Consider the following 24,456-nt stretch of genomic DNA (forward strand, 5'->3'; position numbering starts at 1 on the left):
TGGTGGTGCTACAAACAGACATATTATTTAATATTAGCAAATTTCCTTTCTACATTTCTGTATGCAGTGGCAAGTACTCCATGCCAGTTATTTTGCTTTCAACTTTAATCCCAAGAGAGCTAAAATTCTGATTTTTGAAAATTTACCTGTTTTCCTTGGGCAATAATAAAGTTCTGACTATTGTTATGCTTTTCCCATGCTGTAGGTATGTTCAGAATATGAACGTGGAAAAAAAAAGCCTGGTGTGACATTTCATATCCATCATAGACTATTAATATATTGTGTATTTTTAAAAGTGTTCAGCAATAACTTAAATTACTGTAGACATAGTTAAAGCATAGAAGAAAATACTATTCTTCATATATTGTTCTATCTGCATCCCATATTAAACACTAATTCAGTCAGAAAGTAAAATACATTTCCCTCTTAAAATGTAGTTATCTTTTTGTGGATTTCCAGCTCTCATCACCAAGACAACTGTGAGTAAATTTTCATAACAATCTAAGTAATCAGTATTTATGTCATGTACAGTATGTCCCCTGAAATATGGATGGACTTCTGTGGCTACTGCCACCTTTGCCTCTTGCACTAAAAAATTGCTAACAGAACTGCATTTCTGTAAAGAACACAGATATTATATTTTTGCCCCAAGGAAACAAAGATCTGATCTTGGATGTAATTAATTTTCTTCAGCCTCAAAGGTATCCAACAGCTGTTTAGTTTTAATGAGATGCTGAAACCCTTGTTATTCAGTGGAACAATTTTTCAAGAATGTTTCTTTGAAACCACTAAAGTTAAAGTGCACACAAGTGCATTTCCACTCTGCCACACTGTTAGTGACATGATGGATGTTGTTCTGCCTTTATGCTGTTATAGCTGAAATAAGATGAGCCTTAACAACACAAAAAAAGAAATAAGAATTTAATTTAATACTAGACAAGCTCTTCACTAAAGACAAAATGGGGAAAAAAGATAAGGAAAAGATCATAAGTAGATAAGTGATTAAGTTGGCAAGAGGATTTTATCTTTTAACTTAATTGTTCTACTTGATTATAGAATTATTGAGTGAGAGTACCTATTGTTTTCCATAGAACTCAAACAAGGGGCACCAAAGGGAAAAGAAAACAAAAAACTAAGGAAGAGAAACTTTTCAAAGCACAGGTTTTTTGAGCTTCAAGACTTTGCAAGCCTGTAACAGTGTGCCTGTTTTAAAATTTTTCCAAATTTTCTTGAGTAACATGAGGTCATTTCTGGAATAAAAGTTGTCTTTCCTGACATTCCAATGAGGAATTAGTGTGTTTTGGGAGACAGACAGATCAGTTATTTTCATTATCCTCAGCTAAAGCAGGATAATTTATAAAACAAGGGCAGGACATGATGTTAATTACTCCTCCCATGGGATACACCGTCATAAACCATTTTTGTTTTGTGTTTGTTTAGGTACAGCTCCCCATGCATCTGCCTGCTGTACATGATTCCTTACCCCTGGCTGGGAGGTCAGCGGGGCTGCATGCAGAAAGTGTTGCTCAGAGTGAGCAACAGTGCCTGGCCTTGGCTCTTGGTGAACTGCCTGTCACGGAGCTTTTTTGTGTGAAGTTTCCCTCTTTATTTTTTTCAATTCAAACCTACTGTGTAGAATACTCCTTTGCCCAAGGACTATTTCACTGCTTATACTAACGGGTAAACTGAAAACTGCAATACGTTCACTTATCACACAACTCTAAGCCATTTTACATGAAATTAAAAAGCAAAAGGGAATTGTTTCCTAAAAAATAATAAATAAGGGTTAACTGCTGCTGTCAAGTACCTGGGTGTAAATCTGGAGTGAACCCACTGAGGTGAATGGGTACCTTTGGGAAATATTCTGTATATGTGGGTGCAGAATTAATTTTTTTAATCTGAAAAGTCTACACTTCATTTCCAGAGTTAAATGCTTCCGAAGAAATAAGTGAAGCCTAATAGTACTCCCTTCAACTCAACTGTGTTTGCATGGTCCCAGTTCAGAAGATCTTTAGTGTAAAACTGAATTCCAGCCCACATTACACAAGGAGTAATGGGGCATTGGGCTGGCACATTCATAGGTTTGTTTTCTCATACCATGCTGTTTTCTGTTTTTGAATGTTTCTCCTTTTATCCAAGATCAGGCTGAGCTATTAACTGAAAAAACTCATGTTGGAAAGGATGTAAAACCAAAGGCTATATATGTATATACAGTATGTTTAAAGCATTTTATTTTTATATTTTGAATGCTCTAAATTAATAAAAGACAAATTATAAAGCATTTTGCTTTAGTTTTTGTAATTATCTTAGCATTGTCTTCTCTTTGGCCAAGTACTGATAATAAAATGCTGCAACAAGGAACATTTGCCTTAAAACCATAAACTTTAACAGAGCTAGTTTTATTGATTTTTAGCTATGAAATAGCATAGGTATGAAAAACCACCATTGCCAAATTCAGACAAAAGAGAGGCTTATTGAGCATGTTAATACAGGCATCCTTGAAAGTGCTGAAAACACATTTTTATTTTTAGCTTTTTGTTGCTTTTCCAACACATTAAAAACACTCGTGAGATGAGACTTCACATGGGAACTGCCATTTTCAGGTGAAAATGCAGAAAGGTGCTTTTTTAGGACGGCCAAGGAAAAGGTTTGTCCCTCCTTCAGAGGAAGAACATTATTGCTAACAGAGTGAATGCAGTGTGGGGGAGATACTGAAACTTTGTAAGACATATGCTTGTTTGATATTGAACCAAGTTTGATAATGAAGATATTTTTATATTTTAAGAGAATGATGTGTGATTTTTAATTATTTAAGGAGTTTTTAAAGAGAAAATGCAGAATGGCACAACTGCATGAACAGAAATTATGTCTTGAGTCAGCATAACAGAATTTACTGTACTTCACAGAGTTGGAATGGCTAGTAAGAATGCAAGTACATCCCTGGAATATTTATATTTACAGTGACTGGGAAAAGGAAAAATTTTAGCTTCAGAGCAACATGTTTTTATCTACAGAAAGGTGCATTTTTTCGAGGTGTATGGCTAGCTATGTACAATTGCAGATAGGCTACCTTGTTTCACCATTCCATGGTGGAAATGAAAGGTTAAAGGGGCAGTCAGGGTGCACTGAGCATTTTTATCACAAGACAGATCTTGTGGGATAGTATATCAAAGTGGATAAAAAATTTGCAGTAAAGTTTCATATGCCTAAAATGACTTCTTTCTGTTAATTTATTTATTCATTTCTTCTATGAATCCCATGTTGGTTTGATTTTTTATGCAACTTGATGCATTCTAATTACTTTCAGTATCTTTGATCTGAATGAGATTTATATAATATATATGGCTAAGAACAAGTAGGATATTTTGCAGTATGCATGTTTTTAAGGTTGTGGCTACTTGTGCAGTTCTTTTCTATCCAAACTCCGAAGAACTTGAAAAGTTCTTATATGAATGCTGAAATCATACTGGGCTGAATTGAAACTGGACCCAAGACTGACTGAAGAGTTGCAGAGTATGGATAATTTTCTTAATGTGGAGTAAATGGAGCTGTCAGTTTACATTAGCTTAGTATCTGCCCCCCCAGGATTATTCCTTATTTTTCTTTAAAATACCCTGATAATTTTTATTTTACCATTTCAGCTGAAACTTTTTAAAAAGTATGCAATTGCATAGGATGATTCTGTGTCAAGAAATTTCAGTTTGTCCTTTGAAAACTCAGTCTTAAGTCTGCTTTATATTTTCTCTTGGTCCAGTAAAACAATTACAAAGGTCAAGTGCTATTTAATTATGCACTTACAGAAAAACATGTACTTAAATGTTTTCTTGGATCAGGACCTAGAGACCATATTTGTTTGGAATTGTATTAACATCAGTGCAATCTGAGGGTATTCAACACCATAAAGAATAAGAATCACTTTTGCTTTATTATAGGGTATTTTAGAATGCATGCAATTTTAAAGAGTATTTTTTTTCAGAAATGCTCCTTGTGATTAACTGCGTCCTGAAGCCATGCATAAACATATTCGTAAACCAAAAGCATCACTGCACCACCTGGAAGAAAAGATATTATTTTACTACATAGAAAATCCAGTATTTGCAAGATATTATAGAGCACTTCTAGTGTAACATAAACAAGAATATGGCAAAGCCTTATTTACAAAATGGATAAGTCTACTATTTCCTGAGTTCACTAAAAATTCACCAATTCATAAACCATACCAGTTTTACTTAATATTAGATCATAAAGTTGATGTAAATAGCTCGTATATTAAATCAAATTCACTCTCAGTGTGATTTTTCCTAATACTTTTTCAAGATTAATGTTTTTCTTTGTTCTTCTAAAAGTGACACTTTTAGTCTGAATATATGTATATTTGTGTGCCTGTTTAAAAAAGAAAGAGCAACTGGACTGGTGGAATGGCAAAAATTCATCTTCAGGATTATAGGAACACTTCCAGGTAAGAGTCAAGAGAGGTTTTTACCTGTTTTTTCACCATGTCTAAAGCAGAAAATCTTGGTGTGGAAGTGAGTATAATCTTTCCTGGCTACAAATCCACAGGCAAAGTTTTGGTCTAATGAAATGGCATTATTTGCTAGAATTGGTAACAGTATAAAATCCCAGCTTGAAAGCCATAAAATATCTTTACTGTTAGTGAAGCCAGACTGTAACTGGGCTGTATTACTGTGTGAGATGAAAAAGAGAACATTTCAGAAGGTATATATATATAACTAAACAGATAGAGAAGCTTCTAGTTGGAGAACTGGATAAAGGGAACCAGGCTGCATGATTAAAAATATATTATTTGTGGGTTCCAGCACTGGGGTATAAACATCTTCTTGCCTTTGCCTGTTGGTTCAGTTGGTGGCTTGGAGTGGCACCTCTAAGAAATGAGGCTTCTTCTGAACTGGGCTGTCCTTTCTAGGGATAGGCTAAGACAACCAGGCACAAGGAATTACTACATGAATTTCTCCATATCATTTGTCCTAAGGAACCATCACCAGACTTGAAACTCTCTATGAAAAGGAACTCACAGGAAGCTAGACAGAGCAGATGTTTGCAAAAGGCTTTGTCCAACAAACAAATCATAGACAAAATGTCTAAGATGTGATTTGAACTCAAATCAAGGCTGATTCCAAATCTCATACTGTGTGATCTATTTGTGTATCTCTTTTTCTGTAAACACTCACATGCTGGAAGAAGGAATTACCTTCCCAGTCATAATAAAGACTGTATTATTGTTTCATCAGAAAGTTAAACCTATATGTTAGTTAGCCAATATAACTACAGAAGTATTTAGAATGAAGTTCACATGTAACTGACTTGCTGGATGTGGGCCAGAATGCATAGTCATTTGTAAGATGGAAAACTTTATTCCAAAATCTGCTGTGCTAAGAGGTACTGGGAAAGCTAAACACTGCTTTCTCTTTGTCTTCTATGTAATCTAGTATCTTTGGAGTGTGAGGGAAAAGGCTTTTAGCTCCAGAGCTCCTTGTTTCTCCTCCCCACCTTCCTCGCCCTGCACAATAACCAGGCATGGTCTAGTACTCAGCCAGATGGATTGGATATGCAAACATTTACAGACAAACCTAATGCCTCCTTTATACTGCAGAACAGGCTCTGTACCTACTTGCACTACCTATGTGTGTTCTTGCATATTAAACAACCAGCTTGAACAACTGGAAATACAATTTCATGGGAATGGGATACTGCTCAAATTGGGGCTTCTGCTCTTTTTGACACAGACTGCCTTCGTGGGCTGAAAAAGTCTGAGGGCCCAGTGCTTTGCTTTCATGATTAATCAAAACCAGTCAGGAAAAAAACAACTCTAAAAGCCAAGGAAGATACAGCTTTCAACCACTGTGCTACCACATTTGGAGTAACAATTACCAAGAAGGGGTCAAGCAACAATCCCAGTTTTAAGATATCCTTGTCCTTTTAGTTTTCCAGGGCCATACAAATCTCTTCCCAGCTCTGCTATCAGCTTTTTAGTGTCTGTCCCCATACAGCATAAGAGAATAAAGTAACTGGAATTTGATATGCTTGGGCTGTGCCTTGACTAGTTGAGAGCATTTTATAGTGAGAGTCTAGCCTGCATTTTAGGCTGACTGCACATAGGTATGGAATAGTGCTAATGGACTCAAAATATCACATAAGAAGGAATAGGAAACTTAAAGAAACATCCAAAAGTTTTACAGTTCTGTCATTTGCATGTGCTTTGGTTTGTTCATAAATAAAACAGTTGCACAAACTAGCATTTACTTGAACCTGCAATTCTCTGATGTATATGTGTAAATTATTCTTTTTAGACATATATTTAGCCAAATCCATCTGTGATACTACTAGATGATGTTATTTTAAAAAGAAACCACTCAAAGTGAAAGATATTTTAAATAATTTATTTGACTGATACTTACTACATTTTCTCAAGAAACTGTAAAAATGGGAAGAGAAAGCCAGAACAAAAGCAAAATAGAAATGACAGAAGGAAAATTACCTGGACCGAGCCTCATGATCTTGGGAAGCAAGCCTTTGTACAGAGCCAGAAATCTGCAGCAGAAGAATAACAAACAAAACATTTCAAACAATATTCTTGCTCTAAAAGAAGAACAGAATTGTAGCATATGTTTGTTAAAATGCTGGCAAAGCACTTAGAGGCAATTATTTGAAATTACACATGTTCAATAGCAGGCTGTATCTGGATTTTAACATTTTACAGAGGCAGATCAGATGAAGAGAAAAGTTAATCAATGTTCAGTCACAAAAGCAATGTTGTGAGCCTAGCCAATCAGAAATATGACTTTAATCAGTGAGATAGGTTTACTTTCAAGACAAGTCTGTTAACAACAGCTGCATATAGAGATGAAATGACTGATATAATTGAATATCAAAGCCACAACTCAGTCACCACTTGAGAAATGTTTTTAAAAGTTGGAAAATGTTATTACCACAAGGATCTGTCCCCAGTTTAATTATTTCAGCAATAATTTTAAAGGTAGAGAGGCCTGCATTTTTAAAATTAAATTAAATTGAGAAATGGTTCATTTTCTGTTCCTATTTTCCTTTTGCAAAATGAAGAATTGAAAAATTTACACATGAGATATATGAAGCATTTACTTGGGGAACCTAAATTTTGACAATGTAATAATCATTTTGTAAGTCACTTGTAGAAGTTCATATGTAGTAGGAAGATATGTCCTTGTAATTCTAAAATAAACTTTCAAAATGCTACATTGGGTTCTTTTGATATTCAGGGTGAATTCAGGGTGGCTTAATGGTCCTCATCAAATCTGAAATACAACAACGTGGTTTTATAATACAAACTAAAACAGAGGTCTGGACATTTATTAAAATAAGAATGTTTTACCCTTCCTCTTTATAGACTGTTGCCATAGTTTTAAAACAGGTTCTGTACTTGATCTCTCCAGGAACTGGCTGTGGTCCTTGAATCCTACTTTTTGCAACATCAAAAGGAATGTTAATAATTGAGGCTATTGTTCCTGAGACTAGCCCAATTCCAAATTTCCTCAAAAACTCCAAATTTGGATCCTGCAAAAAAAAAAAAAAAAAAAAAAAAAAAAAAAAGGAAAGAAAGAATAAAAAGGGAAATGGGAAGACCTGTGCAGGTTAAGCACTATAAAGTAATAAGCATTTAATCAGAAAACTCACACAACACACTCGTGTTATTTTAGCGGAACACATTAGGATTTCCTATGCTGGAACTTGTTTTCTTGACAATCCTATTGGCTATGTTTTTACACATGGTCTAAATTGCTGAAGTACACATTTCCTCACACAGGATTTATAAACACAGTTCATAAAGAAAGACTGGTATGGCATATGGGGATGATTTGTATAATTGGGCTTCACAATGTACTTAGTATTACTGTATCAAAACAGGAGAAATCCAAGCACACTATTAGCTAATTGGCCAGAATATTTTACAAATGACAGCAACTTCCACCATGAAGCCTACTAAAACACTCATTTGTGTGTTGGACCCCCAAATGCTAAATTAAATAAAGACTAATCTCAGTCTGCTGCCATTCCCCTCCAGGTTTTTTACATTTATTTTCACATGTAGCTGATCCACTGTACTGAGAAGTGCTAGCTTCCTGTTATTAACAATCCAACTCGGCACAACGGCAAGAGAGCTCCACGTTCTGCGCATTATAAACGGTGGTAATTCACTCAGCTAATTGGCTGAAGAATTTACAACAGATTGTTTCTGAACCCTACTATATGCACACGGTAAAAGTTAGAAGTAGGTTAGAAGTGCATCTAAAAACTTTGCTTACTCGCAGTTCACAGTTCAACTGGGTTTTATTTGATCTTTTAGAAAGACCTCCTACTTTGGCATTTCTATGACATCAAAGAACCCAGAGTTTATCTGGGAGTCAAAGTCCCTTGAAGCAGGTTTAATCCTATTTCTCTAAGTAGTGGAAGTCACAGGCAAGCGTGTTCCAGAACATTTCCTATGCACATAATTTGGTTTTGCTATTGGTTTTTAACAGAAGAACACTTTTTTGCTACATCAGATTCTTTATATGCAGCTTACTTCTGTCATGAAGGTGCTTTAATTATAGAAAATCATTATTAAAATAACAAATGATTTTGCTGTGTTATAATGTCGGCACAATGTTAAAATAAGACAGTTTTTTGTTTCCTAAACCTGTACGGTTTTAAATGAAACAGAAACCAAGAAAGAAGTTTTTGTTTCCAGATTAGTTATAAGAAAAATAAATTAAAACTTCCATAATATACATTGAATGAAGTCCATACAGGTGTTAAGAAAGAAATGTCAAATAAGCAGAACTCTTTATTATACGCAGAAAAACTCATAGCTTGATTTCACAAAACATGAAACATACTGATAATAACTTAAAAATTAGAATTCCTGGTGGTACAAGAATTGTAGCCCCTTTTAAGCAAAGATCTTAGCAAAAATTTCTTTTCATTCTGTACATACAGTGATTTAAATGCAAATAGAATAAAGTCAATATTTCTGGTATCTAGAGAAGAAAAGAAGACCCCTTTTGCCCATTTACAAAACTGGACTCTAACCAAATGTACCATAGCCAACACCAGCTTTGCTATAACTTGATTTTTTTTATCATGAACCTCATGGGAAAGGTTTTTATATGAAATTAATCACTGTACTATCTGGGCAATTTCATTAGTATAAAGATTCAATATAAATAGGGGTGTCAAATTTTTTTTTCTGAAAGCCAGGCTCAGTGGCTCTGATGTTACTCCACTACTCCTTCTGATCCAATCTTCTCCTAAATCACCTTGGCTTGCTATTTCTTTAAGTCCATTGTACCGCATCTGCTTTTCACTCTATTCCTACACAGAATTCTATGTTGGCACGGATCTGAAAGCTACTAAAATAAAACTGTTGTCTGCTATTTCACTTACCCACCAAGCTGAACAGCCCATTTGGGTTTCCCATCTCTTCTTGCCTCTGGCAGTTCAGAGCCCCTTTCTCTTACAAGGCAATGCACTGCTCAGCACCCCTGGTTTGATGCTGCACCCTTGTAACAGGAGGCACGTCTGCAGTGTGGGGCTGGCAGTGCCCAGCTTGAAATGAGCCCTGCAGTTGGCCACATTTCAAAGGGAAGGGGGCTTTTAACAGGTGGGAGGAAATTTCATACTGTTGAGAAATGTGGCAGCCACTTGGAGGTGGTAGTGAGCAAAGGCTTTAATGAAACTAACGTTTAAAAGAAAATCTAATTATGATAAAAAATTGCAAAGCTGCTGGACACCTATGAAATGCACTATAAAAGTAGATGCCATCTGAAAAATAATTTCATTGCTCGGCAGAGGGATAGCTGCTAATTCTCTATGGTTGGTACATTAGTGGCCACTGAAAGAAATCTGGCTTATTCCATTTTCAGAAAACAGAGCACAGGGTTGGCTGTAAATGATCTGTTTAGCAGAATAGACTGAACATATGAGAAATTATTCATTATGGACATTTACAACCCACACATGTCACTGATATCATTTGACCACTCAACCTACAAGATTTATTGCTTTTGGCAAAATAGGCAGCAAACATCCCTAACTGGGATGCAAATTTAATGCACAGTTTACCTGACAGCTAAAAGGCTCATTCAGAGATTTTAATATATTTTTCCACTTATGTTACAGATGGTGGACAGCAAATAGTCAAAATTATTTCACAAGTGTAGTATTCTAATTTCACAATTTTTATATATTATAATTTGTATATATTTGTCAATATTACAAAACTGGCTTTAAGACTTTCTTTTCTGGCAAAATATACAAAGTTAAAAAATCAGATTTTGTAATTAAATCAAGTATGTGAGAAATCTAGACAAATTAACAACTGTTAAGTATTTTTCAGACTAACTGCAAACCAGCTTCTACCAAATTCCTTGTACAGGTTTGATATCTCTAAGCCTCTAGTACCTGCCTACTGACAGAAGAGATTTGTTACAGGTCATAGATTATTGTCAAATACTTTCATTTAGCAGTCACTGAAGTGAAATTCAATGCATGTAAGTACCTGAGACATAATGTTGGCTAGCACCAGCCAGATGAAGCCTGATCTATGTCTTCCTAAATTCAGGGTAAGTTTTGCATTGATTTTAATGGAAGTTTGATCAGAATTATTGGCTATATGTCTCTGTACAGACTGTCTATGGCACTGACACTGGCTGGCCTGGGGAGTGCTCTTAGCTTTATCAGCACTCTAGAACGCTGTCACCATTCAAAGCAGACTGGCTGCCTGAAGCCAGCCCATGAGGAAGGGTTCCTTGCCTTCACTGGCTCCTAAGCCACACCCAGGCACTGCTCTGGCTGGCCAGGGCCAAGGCTGTGCCAGGCAATGTTTAACAGCACAGGCAGCTGAGTTTCAGCATTGCCACTCCATTTACCAGCACAGATGTAGCCACTGTGCAAGCCACCATGTAAGGCACTGTGCAGTGGTTAAGCATCAGGCAAACCCCACTTTTTTTGCCGTTAATCCCACACTGATTAAATTGCCTTTTCATTTTGCTAATATTTGAGGACAGCTGGGCCACTGGCTGACATTGAAGTAATTTCCCTTTCGTTTTCTACATATATTTAAACCCAAGTTGTAGATGTTAAATTTTTTCTGCATCATACAAAATCTGTATAAAGTACCAATTTCCTTTAGATCATAAAGCTCTGAATCTTTCTAATAATGTAATACTCGTTTCCTATTTTTTAAAATCTGAAAGGCTAGGAAAGCATGATTATACCATGTTTACTGTTCAACATGCTTACTGTTCAATTCCTATGCAAGAATATTTCCCATGATTCCCATAGAAGCTACACACTAGCCTCTGTCCTTACCTGCACATTTTCCTGAATTTTCTGCACAGTGATTATAATTTTTTAATCTTTTGATCAACACAAAAGTGTTTACTCCTATCTTAGTAACAAGCTGTTCCTGCGCCTTGAGTTTTAGAATGTGTGACTGAAGTGCACTGTAAAATATGCTTAGATACACTGTAAGGAACCTGTAGAAACTTGTGGGTCAGCTGCTCTTGAACAATTCAATTTACTGTAATAATCTGCAAATAAGAAGTGGAGGTTTTCTCCATTTACACAACGCTGCCAACAAAAATACCAGGCTACTCAGAAGTGCAGAAAAAAAAGAGGTGTTACTTCATATGGGAATAGAAACCGATCCCTTTTGATGTGAATTGCACCTTCTTACATGTATATCACTGCACATTACACCTGTGACTGTTTAACTGTCATCATCTAAAAATCACATTAGTGAAAACAGACTTCAATAAGTAGCATACTGGAATCATTAATAAACCATTAGTTGTTTCTCACACAGTCATTTCAAAAGTTGCTGATATTACCATGTTTTCATTTGTAAAATTTCCTTTTGTTGCAAAGGGAATGTTTGCTTCCTTTGTTATTTAAAGCAATATAGCACTATCAAAACTTCTTTAAGTGAAATTACAGCTATAATGATTTTTTTTCTTTAATTATAAGTGATATAAAGTCCCTGTGCATGACCCTTTACATCCTCTTTTGGACTGTCTCTTTCTCATAAAGATGAAACTTCCCTGTCACCCTTCAATACTAGGTTGAACTCTCTTTTGAGTAAATAGGTCCTGTGCCTGGCCAAAATAACCTAAATCCTGCAGCTCAGCCACCTCTGCAAGCTTAGCCCCTATGTGAGTACTGACAGAATTTCTAGAAACTGATTCTTCTCTTCTAGGCCAGTTTTCCACAAAAAAAATTGCATACATACCCAACATAAGCACAACGTCTGTATCTCATTCGCTGCCTTTTTGCACTGCTACCATGCTATAAAGGGGAATTCATAAAAATGGTAATTCAAATATGAATACATTCAGCTTTGCTTAAAAAATGAGAAGATTGAGTCCTTAATTTGCTTCCATTAAAATGCTATAGATTTCTGCAAAACAGAGCTAGGTTAGTCAGCGTTGATCACTAAACACCACAGCTTTGCACAGAAAAATAGTGTGAATAAAAATGTCAAACTTCTTATCCGATTGTCTATTGCATTGCATGAAGAACTTACTTTATTGACTGGAAGAATGTTTTTCACGTTGAAGTAGAATCCAAAGTAAACCATGTTAAACACTCCGTGACGGCCCAGTGTTGCAGTGAGGCCTTTGTTGAGTCCTTGGGAGCCCAGACCACCGGTTTTAATGATCTGCTGAGCTTGAACAAAGCTAGATGGTTGCTACACAAGTTAAGCAAAAGAAGGAAGAGATCATCTTTACAAAAAGAAAACTATAAACATAGCATAATTTCCATGCTGTTGACAAACACAGCGCTGCCAATTCTTATAATTTTGTATTAAGTATCACCGTATTTGTTATTTTCCTTTTCCTGTGACCAATAAAAACCAAAACTTTTTAATTAAAAAAAGATTCCTCATTTTTCTGATTGCAGAATAAGATGAAAGCAGGACTTGAGTACTGTAAAAGAGTAGTACTGTAAAAGATTTCCATTTCACAAAAGACAAAAAGGAAGAAACTGTCTCATATCAGACAGAATCTGCCTGACTTACATGCACCTCTGAACTTTTTTTGAATATACCATGATATTCAGAATTAGCTATTCTCCTTCTGAATATTTTACATTTTTAGCAGCTTTATAGAAACATTACTTTCAAAAAGTTGGTGAATAGAGTTTGGCTTTCTCCAAAGTAGAAAGCCAAAACAAGCCATAAAGCCATAAAGCTCTGGGTAACCAAATCTATAATTAGAAAGGCAAAACATGACTTCCACTAGGAGGTTCAAACATGAAAATATAGAAGAATTTTGACTACACCACTGTGAATACCACTAATTTCAATATACTTATTTGTTTAATAGCTTTCCATTTCAAAATATCACTGTGGTAGATCCACAGCATCAGCCAAATGATGCTACTATATCTGACACAGCATATTACTGATTATTTAGGTGACTGATGAGTTTAATCTTTAATACAAAGTTTCATTTTGGTTTTTTTTTTTCATATTTCGCAACTAATATTATCCTGCTAATGCTCTGCATATATTATACTGGAGTTTACTTTTCTATCTGCTCCCAAGATTTCAAGTCAGAATCTATTCTAAAACAGAAATGCAAAACATGGCTACTAGCAATGACATCCTTTTTTGTGCTCCAAAAATGGACATTAGATCTTTAAGAAATAATACTGCAACCTTCAATATTAAGGTGTCCCCTGGTATCCCTTGTCTTGAGTATGGATTTACTCATGCCTCAGAGGTGAAGCCTCACACTTGCTGAACACCTGAGATGGGATTAATAAGCCCAAATACAGACACCTGCAATGTCTACACCTGACTTCCCTTTTCAGCCCTATAGTAACAAAGAGGACTCTGGCAGCACTCCCCTTTTACCAAAGGAGGTGTCATCATGTCAACTGATGAAGCCATAGAAGGCCTGCAGTTCATCATTGATGATGGAAGGACCTTAGGCAGAGGAATTTATTGTACAAACATCTGGAGTTAATGCACTTCACACAGCTGTTGACTCTTACTTAATATAGACCTATGCAGTGGAATCTGGAGTCAGATTCTTCTCATCATAAAGCAGAAAAATGTATTTGTTTAATTAATCATAACTCTTATGTCAGGTGAGAAGATTTTAATTATCACACCTGCTTCTATAGCCAGTGAGTTATCCAAGGCTACAGGGAAAGGGAAAAGAAAAGGAAAACCAAACAACATGGTATTGGACTTCTTGCAGTCTACTTTAACAAAAAGCCACCATCATTTTTACCCACAGCAATCCAGATTACAAAAGGGCTGATACGTGATTTGTAGTGGCCTTCCTCTTTAAATCTCTCAGCCCTGGAAAGATGATCTGCTACCACAGAACAATTCAGCTGTCACTGCAGGGTGTGAATATTTGCTTTGGGGGTGTGCTGGAGTCTGGGTGTGAGTGTATGTGCTCATGCTCTTCCTTGTTCCTTTTAAACAAGATATATTTATTATTTCTATACAATAGTCAAAGAAATATGTGAATTGCATTAGGTTTCATCATGTAGTATGAAAGCTCCACAATGGGATAGGTACACACTTTACTAAAACCTTTTAGAAAAACAGTGCATGGTAACGCCTTGTGCTGTATAATATAACCTCTGGACATGCTTATTCCAATGGGCTTGAGTTTACATGCTTTATTGTGGAATGTTCCTTAACATTTTCTTAATGAGAACTTGATATCAAGGTATTAAGTCACTGGAGCCTTTTCTAATTTACAGCAAATTTTGAAGTTCTAACGCTTTGGAAAGATATATTAAAAATTAACATGTCCGTGATAGAACAATCTTCGTGATTTAAGAACTCAATTTTGCTTGGATTTTTTTCCCTAGAGCAAGTAGTTAATATTTTCAATGTAAACTAGGTTTCTAGTAGGGTCCAAATACCATTCTGTCACAATTTTATTTGTATGATAATATACTATTTTTTGGATTTTGTGAAATTTTGCATTTAAATTAAATTAGAGAATATTCACCTGAATAAAAACAACTCAGAATGCTTTTGGACAGTTGCTACAGTTCAATTATTGTATTATTCTGAAAGTCAGCAAGGAAGGGGTGCTGTAACAAAAGAAAATAATTGGCTAAAATATACAAACTAAACCACTCCCAACTTTGGGATGGTTTATAAATTTTGCAGTAGACAAAAAATTAAAATGTATGAAGTTAAAGGATACATTGGTGTTTTTCAACTTTACAAGGAATAGTTTGTTCAAAATATAATGGTGGTTTGTTTATACTTAAAACCTTTATTTAAGCTGGGATAATTACATCTTCACAACTGTGAAACAGAAAGATCCAGAATATCTGTTCACTACTGCTGGAGGAGTAATAGTTAATAATTTTTATCACATCATCTTCTTGAGAGACAGATCCCCTCACACACTGATTTTTCCTACTTTCAGTCTCTCTTCCAGGATCCTAGACTCCTGCTCTGCATTATTTATCTGTTCAGTGGCTTTGCTGCCCAAGTTTAAAAAATGTCTAGACTGGAGACTTGCAGCAAATAAACATGTCTTTCATATGCATTGAGAATTGAACAGGAGTATACCAAACATTTTAAAATTTATTCTGGAAGAAAGTGCTTTTCTGGATGAGTTATGGAGTAGGTACTAGTTACTCTATGACATGTGGAAATCAGTAGCTGTATTTTTCCAGAGTGTACCTGAGGAACTTGGCCCCAACAGATTATGTAAATGGCCAGGTCATAAATCTCTTTACTGTGTGCCCCCCAAAACTGTTCAATTTGTGCAGATGAGTGCTACAAGGCATGCAAGTATTAACTCAGTCAAAACTTAATAGTAGAATATGCAAAAATCATGTCCCACCAGGGATTCAGCTAACATTTTTATGTGAATGCTTATGCGATTTGGCACTTCTACCATGGTACAGCTGATTCCTCGAAAGATTTTGAAAAAGATGGTTTGACAATTGTTATTTTTAATAAATGAGAAAAGGAAAAAGGAACTTCATTACTGCCTTCCTTCCCTTTATCCTGGAACATGTTCTGCATTAAAATTAATAGAAGATAGTGCATTCCTGAGAACACTTGATTTTCATGAATCACTGTTTTCCAGTTTAATATTTTCCCCCTTTCAGCAGTACCCAGAATAGTGGCCAACGTTTTGTACAATTACTCCTTTGGACGAAACAATATTTGAATAACAAAACTCTGAAGTTGGGCAAGAATTTAAATTATCAATGTACTTGTTATATAACAATTTTCCAGTTTGTGCTAATAAAAGTGAAGTCTTGTAAGTAATTTCATCCAAGAAACATTGCATAAAGTACAGCAGCTGGACTCTGTCTAGGGCACAGGGCCGTGGTGTTTTATGCTAACTTCCAGTGCTCACTTGAAATCTGGAGCTTGCTGGGGTAAGTGTGCTGTGTCCAAGGGGCTCAGGTTTGCACTCCTGGATTGCAATTCCTCACAGTGCTGGGTTGCTGGCTGCTCAGGAAGGATGAAGGTGCATTTCAGGCACAGAATATTTACAGGGGAGGCGCTGATGCCTCTGACAACACTGCAGGCATCTCTGCATACCTGAGGGCATTGGCTGTTGGGTCTCTTTCATTTCCGTTTAGCTTATGGGGAAATCATTTGCATTCACCAATATATTACAGACATTCTGCTCTAAATATGAACCTCAAAATGCAATATGCCAAATAAAATGGAAAAAGGAGAAGGAAGCAGTTTTCCTACCTCTGTGAAAGCATTCTGATTGGTCTGTAAGGTAACCTTCACTACTTCAAATGGGTTAACCACAACTGCCTCTGTCAACCCAGATCCCAAGCCAGCAACTGCAAATGCCTAGGACAGTTCAAATGAAAATTGAGTATTAAGGAGTAATACTTCCTCTACATCAGATTGTGAAACTGAGGGATACAATGCAAACTGCAAGACTACAGTAATGCAGCAGTATTCTATTGCTAAACAACTTTAGCCCTTGATAGATGCTGATAGTTCATGAAGACAATATGACAATAGCCATAAACCATATTCCAAAACAATCAAAACAAAATATTGTAGCACTTCAAGTCCATGTATTCTCTTTTCAGCTGGAAGGGAAAATATGGTACCAAATGATTGCGCAAACATGGAAAAAGTGGCAAAAGAATGTCCTCATGTTATCTTTGGGTGGACTCTGAATAATAACACAAATTTAAGTGTAGTTATGCAGCACTGGAAAAAATAAAACCCCTGAACTGAGCATTAAGCACGTAACGCTAACATATTAACTTAAAAACACATGTTAAAAACTAAAATTGTTCAGTACTTAAGCAAACTGCGCAAGTAGAATGTTCACCTAGTAGTTAAAAATCCTAGAAAGGTTGAAATGGGAGTGAATGGCACATGGGGAAATGTCAGCATTTATGAATTAACTCCATTTACTTAGAAGCTGGTGGCATTTCAGTCATAGATATAGAAATATTCACTGCTTTGCTTTCCATCATGGCAGAACATTTTAAGATTTTTTAAAACAAAAAATAGTATTAAAATATTTAGGTCAATTGAGAAAATTCAGAGAGGTTAAGTTTAATGATCACTTTACACATTTATTGCCTTCACTTAGCATCTCCAAACTCTCTAGGTGCTGAAAAAAAGTCCCAGGACCAAAATATGTTATAATGAATCCATTTGCTGAAATTCAAAGAAGCAATAGTAAGGGAAAAAACAATAGTGAGAAAAAACTTACTTAATGCAGAGGGATTTGAGCAGGGACTCCTGAGAGCTCAAGAAAGACAGGAACGAAAAGTTAGAGGGGTAGTGGCAAACACCATTCCTTTTGCCTTTGGAGAAGGTTGTGTTACCAACAAATAGATTTCCAGTAAGATGGGAACATTTCATCATCAACCATGAGATGGAAGCCAGTAGGAAGATGGTGATAATGTATACACCTGTCTTTTAATAATAAATATTGCCTTGATATGAGGTCTGTTGAGGTACATAGACACATTCTGCCTGGCTTAGACCAGAATCCCCCTTAGTCTTCTTTTTCCCTCACTACCTTAGGACCAAAAATGCCTCTATAATAATAGTACTGCACCAAAAAGTATGAGGAATTTCTGATTCTTCTAAGCATTGCTGCATCTGTTTTATGAATCACAGCAGCTTTTGGGCAGCCTGTAAACATGCAATAGCATGTTTATAAGTTTTCAGCCTATTTCCCCCCCTTCAAAAAAAAAGTGCTGGGGTACCACAGAACCTTCAATTCTGTTCTTTCCACTCGCTAGAGAACAAGTATCAGTCTCTCTATATACACCTAAGGATGACTACTGCTGAAAAATACTAGATAAAATAGGAGAGACTGCAAACAGCTATAGGGACAGTTGAATGACTAAGAGGAAGAGGAGACTTGCTTTAACCTGGTTAATAGAATTCCATGACCTTTCACTTACTGCAATTAAATGGAGATGTCACTGGAAGCAATACTCTTTAAAAGAGACCTGAAATTGCCAAAACCTTTAAAGCACAGCCTTAAAAAGATCAATTGTTTCCTGAAGTTGTGATGTCATCATCGTGAAAAATAGATATTTACTATGATTTACATTCTTACACCACAAGAAGCAGTAGCTCTTACAAAAAAGTAGTTTAGTCCTAATGCACAATGGCAGAATTAAGATCTACACTGATGAAATGATGATGAAATGTTCCCATGAGAATGCAGATTACATGCAAGCTGCATCTTTGCATTAAAACATTTCTGTGTACATATATGACCTGCCTTTTGTTTTTAAACCAAGGAAGTAGCAAAGGACTTCAAAGGAAATAGCAATTCTTATCAATAATTGTTTCTTTTATTACATATATAAAAAAATTTAAAACTTTTTAAAATAAGACTGAGATCTCTATTTTTGCTATAGTTGTACTGTGCCTTGGAGAATAGCACTGTGAGGTTGAAGTGTTAAACTATACACGATGACATGAATAAATAAATATTGATAATGTTCAACTTTTTTGTTATTTCATAAGAATTAAGAATGACAAGCTTATATATTCTCTTCCATGTGGCTGTTGTTATCCATGTTCATGAATGTTAAGATCTTGTAGGGAATTATTTTGAGGACATTTGATATAAAACATAATTTATCAATTTTCATATATTCTTATCAATATTTTATTATCAAGGGACAGGTCTGTTTTAAAAAACTCTGGATTGAGCTGGACCCTTTAATTTTGGGCTTCTTCTGTGGGAGGAAGCAGATGAGACAGACTGTTCAGCAGACACATATTATATCAGAACACAAAGTTCTGTATCCATACATACCAGCCCTGGTGGCAGTGATGCATATCCCAGAAGTTTCTTGTATTGTTCAAAGGTAAAAAACTGTGAATAGAAGATAGATTGAAATTGAATTGAAAAAAGATTATTAGTTACTTATACAAATTAGTAAAAAGCAGACTACAATGGAGTTTCACTACCTCATATCCTGAGCAGCTGCACACAGTTCTGCAAAATAAACGTAAGCCACTTTTATTTCACACTTTCTGTAGCAGTGTTAGATGTGCAACAGTAGACAATCAGGCTTCAGAACTGATTTTATTAGTGTGTCATGCATAATAGCAGCATAAGTGCAATTCAATAAGGCTTTATCTAAGAGTTCACTTACATCATTTAGGACCAATTTAAATTCATAAACTTTTCCTCTGGCATTAACTGTCATATACCAATGTATATGGTAGCAGATAGTAGCAGATATTACAATTTTCCCAAGAAATCACCCCCACATCCTTAGTGTAATGTGATGCAATTGCTTTTGCATTTCTCAAACACTAGTCTGCTTCTCATGAGAGAGATATAACTGTGTATTTTGAAGATGGAAAGTCTGCCATTTTTATAGTCTTCTACTGTCATCAGGTACATTTCTTTTCCTGTTCTCTCTTTACAAATAAATCCTTCACTCAATTGTCTGCTTTCAAACAGTGGCACTTCAATGTTCTGAGCATCTGCAATCCCTTAGAGGATGTCTTGAAAGCTGTGCTCATGGGTGTTTCAATCTCCGAAAAAAAGTAAAATCAGCTTCACCTGCACCAACATGGTGAAAGGCATTTGCAAAGGCTCACTTTGCAACCTACCATGTCTTGACATCCAAACCCATTAGTTTTAAGAATAACTTCTCTGAATTCTTATAAAAATCAAAGCATAATAAATGAGTGGATTTATTCGTCCAAGAAGAAGGTTTGGAATAGCACTGACTGCACTGAAGCCAGGAGGAAGCTCCTGTTGGCACAGGCAAACAGACTTTTGCTGCCCAGCTCCTTGTCTGTGGACATGAAGTCTAAGATACATGGGTCAACTTATACTCTAGAGAAAGAGTATATGTGACATTTTACAAATTATTGGGAGGGTGCCCTCTGAAATACAACACACAATCTAGGTTACTATTTAAAAACCAACTCAGTTTACATTATATTCAAAACAGGGCTACCAGGACCATTAAGGAGAACTTAGAGATTGCTTTAAGAATGAAGACTGAAGGAGAATGACTGCTTTCCTTGTTTAGGTTAGCAAAAAGATGCTGCAAGAGAATGTAACACAAGATAAGTAACATAAAGAAACTAGGTGTAAAAGCAATATATAAGTAGAATGTGACTGGAGAGCTGATGAAGCTTTCTTGCAAATAAAAGAATCTTGAAACAGTCTTCCAATAAGAAAAATGGGGGAAAAATCTTTATGTTGTGAACGGGAGAGTTTGATAAGTTTATGAAGGAGATTACAGAACAAACCCCATAGTGTCTTAAATTCATATTCTGCAAACATTTTACTGAAGTCACTGGAAAAGCGGTCTAGTTGCTATCACAAAAGACAGATGGGAGTGCAGTGAAAATGATCCTCTAGCATGAGGGTGGCAGAAATTGTGGGCTAAAAAGAGTAGGTATCTGAATTCTGGGTAACACCAGAAACATTGGAGGTGTTATTCCACATAGTTTTCACACATGGAACAACACAAGGTCCCTAACCACAGCTTGCTATTTGTGAGCCCTGTAATCTGTCTAAGAAACATTCACATCTTTGCATGCAAAATAAAGTGGCTTTTACACAGCATGTCAGGTATGATGGGAATGAAGAACAAAAACCTGTCACAGTTCCACCAAGACTGCATCAGTGCAGGTTCATATCTCCCAATACAAGAGCTGTCACATCCCAGTCTAGCAAAAGTAAATGGCCAGAACTTGTAACTTTCCATCTGCTTTCCAATGTTGGCCTGTGACATGTGATTAGTTCAGAGCAAGCTGGTTCAGATGAAGATGGGATCCTTGGAATGTTGGTGAATTCTGTGACCGCAGAGGGGACTACAATCCCTCCACACAGGATCTGCTGTAGCATGAGACAACCAAACTGCTTCACCACAAGAGGAAGGCAACGAGCAATGAGGCCAATAGAGATGTGGGAATCATAAGAAACATAAGGGAATAGAATTTTTAAGACAAGAGAGAAAGACTGCGTGGCCTGTGCTGAGTCTCAGCCAAAGAAGACAAGCTCTGTCCCTCACGGTTCAGTACTACAGACGTATCAGAACAAAACAGCCATTCCATAAACCACGTGTACAGGAACATAAGTAATAAGCACCACATTTTCATTTGAACTTGTTTAGAACCTTGTCCTATGGCAAAGTCAATAAAATTTTTCAATCAAGACCTGCTTCAAATGAAAAGTCACTAGAATCACACCAAAGCCATCTGAGAATTGAGTGTAAATGTGTTAATAATGCCACTGTCTTAAAGCAAGAGGGAATATGTATACACAAGCAAAATTGGGTTGTAAAATTCTGGAAACTGATGGGCTGATACTCTGGTCACTGGACAGATATTTTTTTATATCCTCAGCTGGGATTATTATATCATTTTGCAGAAAAGGTCCTAGAACTGGGATCCAGATTTTGACTACCTTCCAAAGACTGTAAAGATTGAACATTAACCTTGCAAGCATCTTGCAAATATGTTTAAAATTTTTGCATTGGCCTTGACAATAATCAAAAAAGAGAGAAGTGTTACTTAAACTCTAGCTCTATCTTTTTGAAGGTATAATAGAGGTCTAACAAAGTGGGAGGGTAAGCTGCTTCACTGAACTAAATTAATTTCTTATTGTGATAAAATTTGCTTTATTCTCTCTCCAGCATCTTTCTAGTCATTGTTACCCTCTTAACCTTTAATGGAATTTCTGGTATTCCTTAATGTTTTCCATAGTGTTACAGATCTGTAAAATAGTTGTAATAAAGGTAGAATTACATTACCCAGCAATTTTTTTGGTCTTTAAAATGTTACCTTAAAATCAATAGCTTCCTAGAGTCATAAATAAAATAACTACTTAATAATAACAACTATGCTTTAAATAATTTTTAAAAGAAAAAAATTACTAGCAATAAAATTTAATATAAATGTTGCTGGGTGTACTAGAGTGGCTAGTAAACATACAATTTTTCAAAAAAGAACGATTTCATACTGTGTCATATGACTTTATATACATCCACCTAAAATGTTTTTAAAAACACAGCATAATTTGTCTTTTCCTCTACAGTTGCATTAAGTTAATAGCTTTGTGCAAAAAATTTCTCAGAATAAGCGTATTTAAAACATGCTTTTGTGTATATAGTAACCAATATTGTCCATCTGGCAAAGATACACTTTAATTGAAGTTACACAGAAAATAGCCAAAGTACTTACCAGATGTCTCAATAATGCTAAGATAAAAATATATGCTTGAAACAAGATGTCTGGGAACACATGAGCAATATAAATTTGCCCCAAAAGTTCATCTGTTAACCATTGTATTGGCACCATCATTTCTTTCCTCCAAGTTCAATCTAACAGAAGTTATAAACTCTGACTTTTCATCTTCCAGAAATACCAGCTTTCTTTTTAGAAGGGAAATAAAAAGAGAGAAAAAAAGAAATAGTAAGACAGACATGGGAACATAGTTGACTAAAAATGAAGTTTTATCTTCAACACATAACTGAAAAACTGGGCCTAAATAACTTCATTTTAATAGCTTTATTTTTACTTGCAAAAATACACACCAGATAAATAGAATATTCCAGTAGCATAAGTACATTTCTTCTTAGTACAAAATCTTGCTTGTCTATTCTCTACTCACTTTTATGACACTGTAACTAGAAACTTTCAAAAAACTTCATTACAAACATAAAAAGAAGCTACTGGAACCTAGAAAACGCCTCTTTTCCTTTTGTGCTTTCTCAAATCTCAGAATCATTGGTCTGAATGTAGTCTTCCTCTAAATCTCACCAGTCATTTAGGCAGTGAGGAAGGGAGAGTTGAGGCTTGTTTCAATGAGGAAAACTATTAGAAGAATAAAGATTGGAGGGTGGGCCAAAGAAAGCAATGATTTTTCCTCTGGGGTCATAGCTAAATAAGGTTAATGGAAATTTGAGATAGGTTGGATTCTCTTCAGGTCAAAGCGTGGGTACAAATTCCACTTTGGATGTTAAAAATTGTACTGGCCTATGACATCTCACAGTGAACTGTTCCATTATACAGGTCCTTACATTATTGATCAGCCCTGTCCTCTCACTGAATTCTTCTAATGTAGAATACAGCTGATGTCTCAGAAAAGTTATCCTGATGTCCTTGGAGCAGCAGCAAATCTAAAGGAATATTGTAAATAATACAAGAATTCAACTATTAAATTAAAACCCTCTCATGTTTAACATTTAAGCTTGATTCTCATGTTTGCAGAAAACTCAGCTCTCACACAGATGTCCAAGAACCAGGCAGAAAGCATCCCACAAAGAGAGGACAAGTAATACATTAAAGGAGCCAGGAGCTCTTGATGTAAAAGAGCTTGAGAGAACTGAGTCTGTTTAGCCTGGAGACAAGAAAACTAAGGTGATTCAAGTTCTGTTTTCCACCATTCAAATTTTAAACAGAAAAGTCAGACTTTCTCAGAGGCCAGCAACAGAAGCATGAGAGGCAACACAAAAAGGTGTTTGCAACAGGAAGATTTGGACTGGATATAAGGGAAAATTCTTCACAGTAAAGGAATTAAGGACTGGAGGATGAGCACTAAGAGGCTGCAGTCTCCATTCTTTAAGATTTCAGAATCAACCAGACAAGGCATCTGAACATCCTGATGTAACCATGAAGTCAGCTCTGCTTTTATCAGAGATCCTTCCCAACTGAAAATCTTTTTATGATTCTACAATTATATTGAACATCATGGGGTTTAAGCCACTTTAATAAATTTGAGTAAAGGAGAGTGATTTGAAGTTCATGAATGACTGAAAATTGTAGGAGAAATCAAATGGGTTAGTATTTTAACTAATACATGCTGGAATCTAAAAAGCACAGTCAGATTTACTTTCTTCTGTTTCAAATGAAATTAAATGGAGAGACAGAGGAAGCACCACAATATGAAGAAAATGAATTATTAGGAATCTTCTAAATATTATCCATCTATTCTTCAC

The 24,456-nt window shown here is 35.8% G+C and overlaps 1 protein-coding gene across 2 annotated transcripts in view; it reads right to left on the reverse strand.

Moving 5' to 3' along the window:
- Positions 1 to 2,487: 2,487 nt before the first annotated feature.
- Positions 2,488 to 24,456, reverse strand: part of SLC25A21 (solute carrier family 25 member 21) — a 234,729-nt gene continuing 212,760 nt past the window's right edge. The window contains exons 5-10 of one of the 2 annotated variants that reach the window (XM_058807400.1): positions 19,302 to 19,361; positions 16,736 to 16,843; positions 12,557 to 12,721; positions 7,367 to 7,548; positions 6,497 to 6,549; positions 2,488 to 4,052 (exon numbers count right to left, since the gene is read on the reverse strand). In XM_058807400.1, coding sequence (XP_058663383.1) covers positions 3,973 to 4,052; positions 6,497 to 6,549; positions 7,367 to 7,548; positions 12,557 to 12,721; positions 16,736 to 16,843; positions 19,302 to 19,361 — 648 coding nt within the window. In that variant the 3' untranslated portion in view covers positions 2,488 to 3,972. The remainder of the gene's footprint in view (positions 4,053 to 6,496; positions 6,550 to 7,366; positions 7,549 to 12,556; positions 12,722 to 16,735; positions 16,844 to 19,301; positions 19,362 to 24,456) is intronic. The other variant, XM_058807401.1, reaches the window with a different exon arrangement.

Source organism: Ammospiza caudacuta, chromosome 6 (assembly GCF_027887145.1).
Source record: "Ammospiza caudacuta isolate bAmmCau1 chromosome 6, bAmmCau1.pri, whole genome shotgun sequence".
In the NCBI taxonomy this organism is placed as follows: Eukaryota; Metazoa; Chordata; class Aves; order Passeriformes; family Passerellidae; genus Ammospiza; species Ammospiza caudacuta.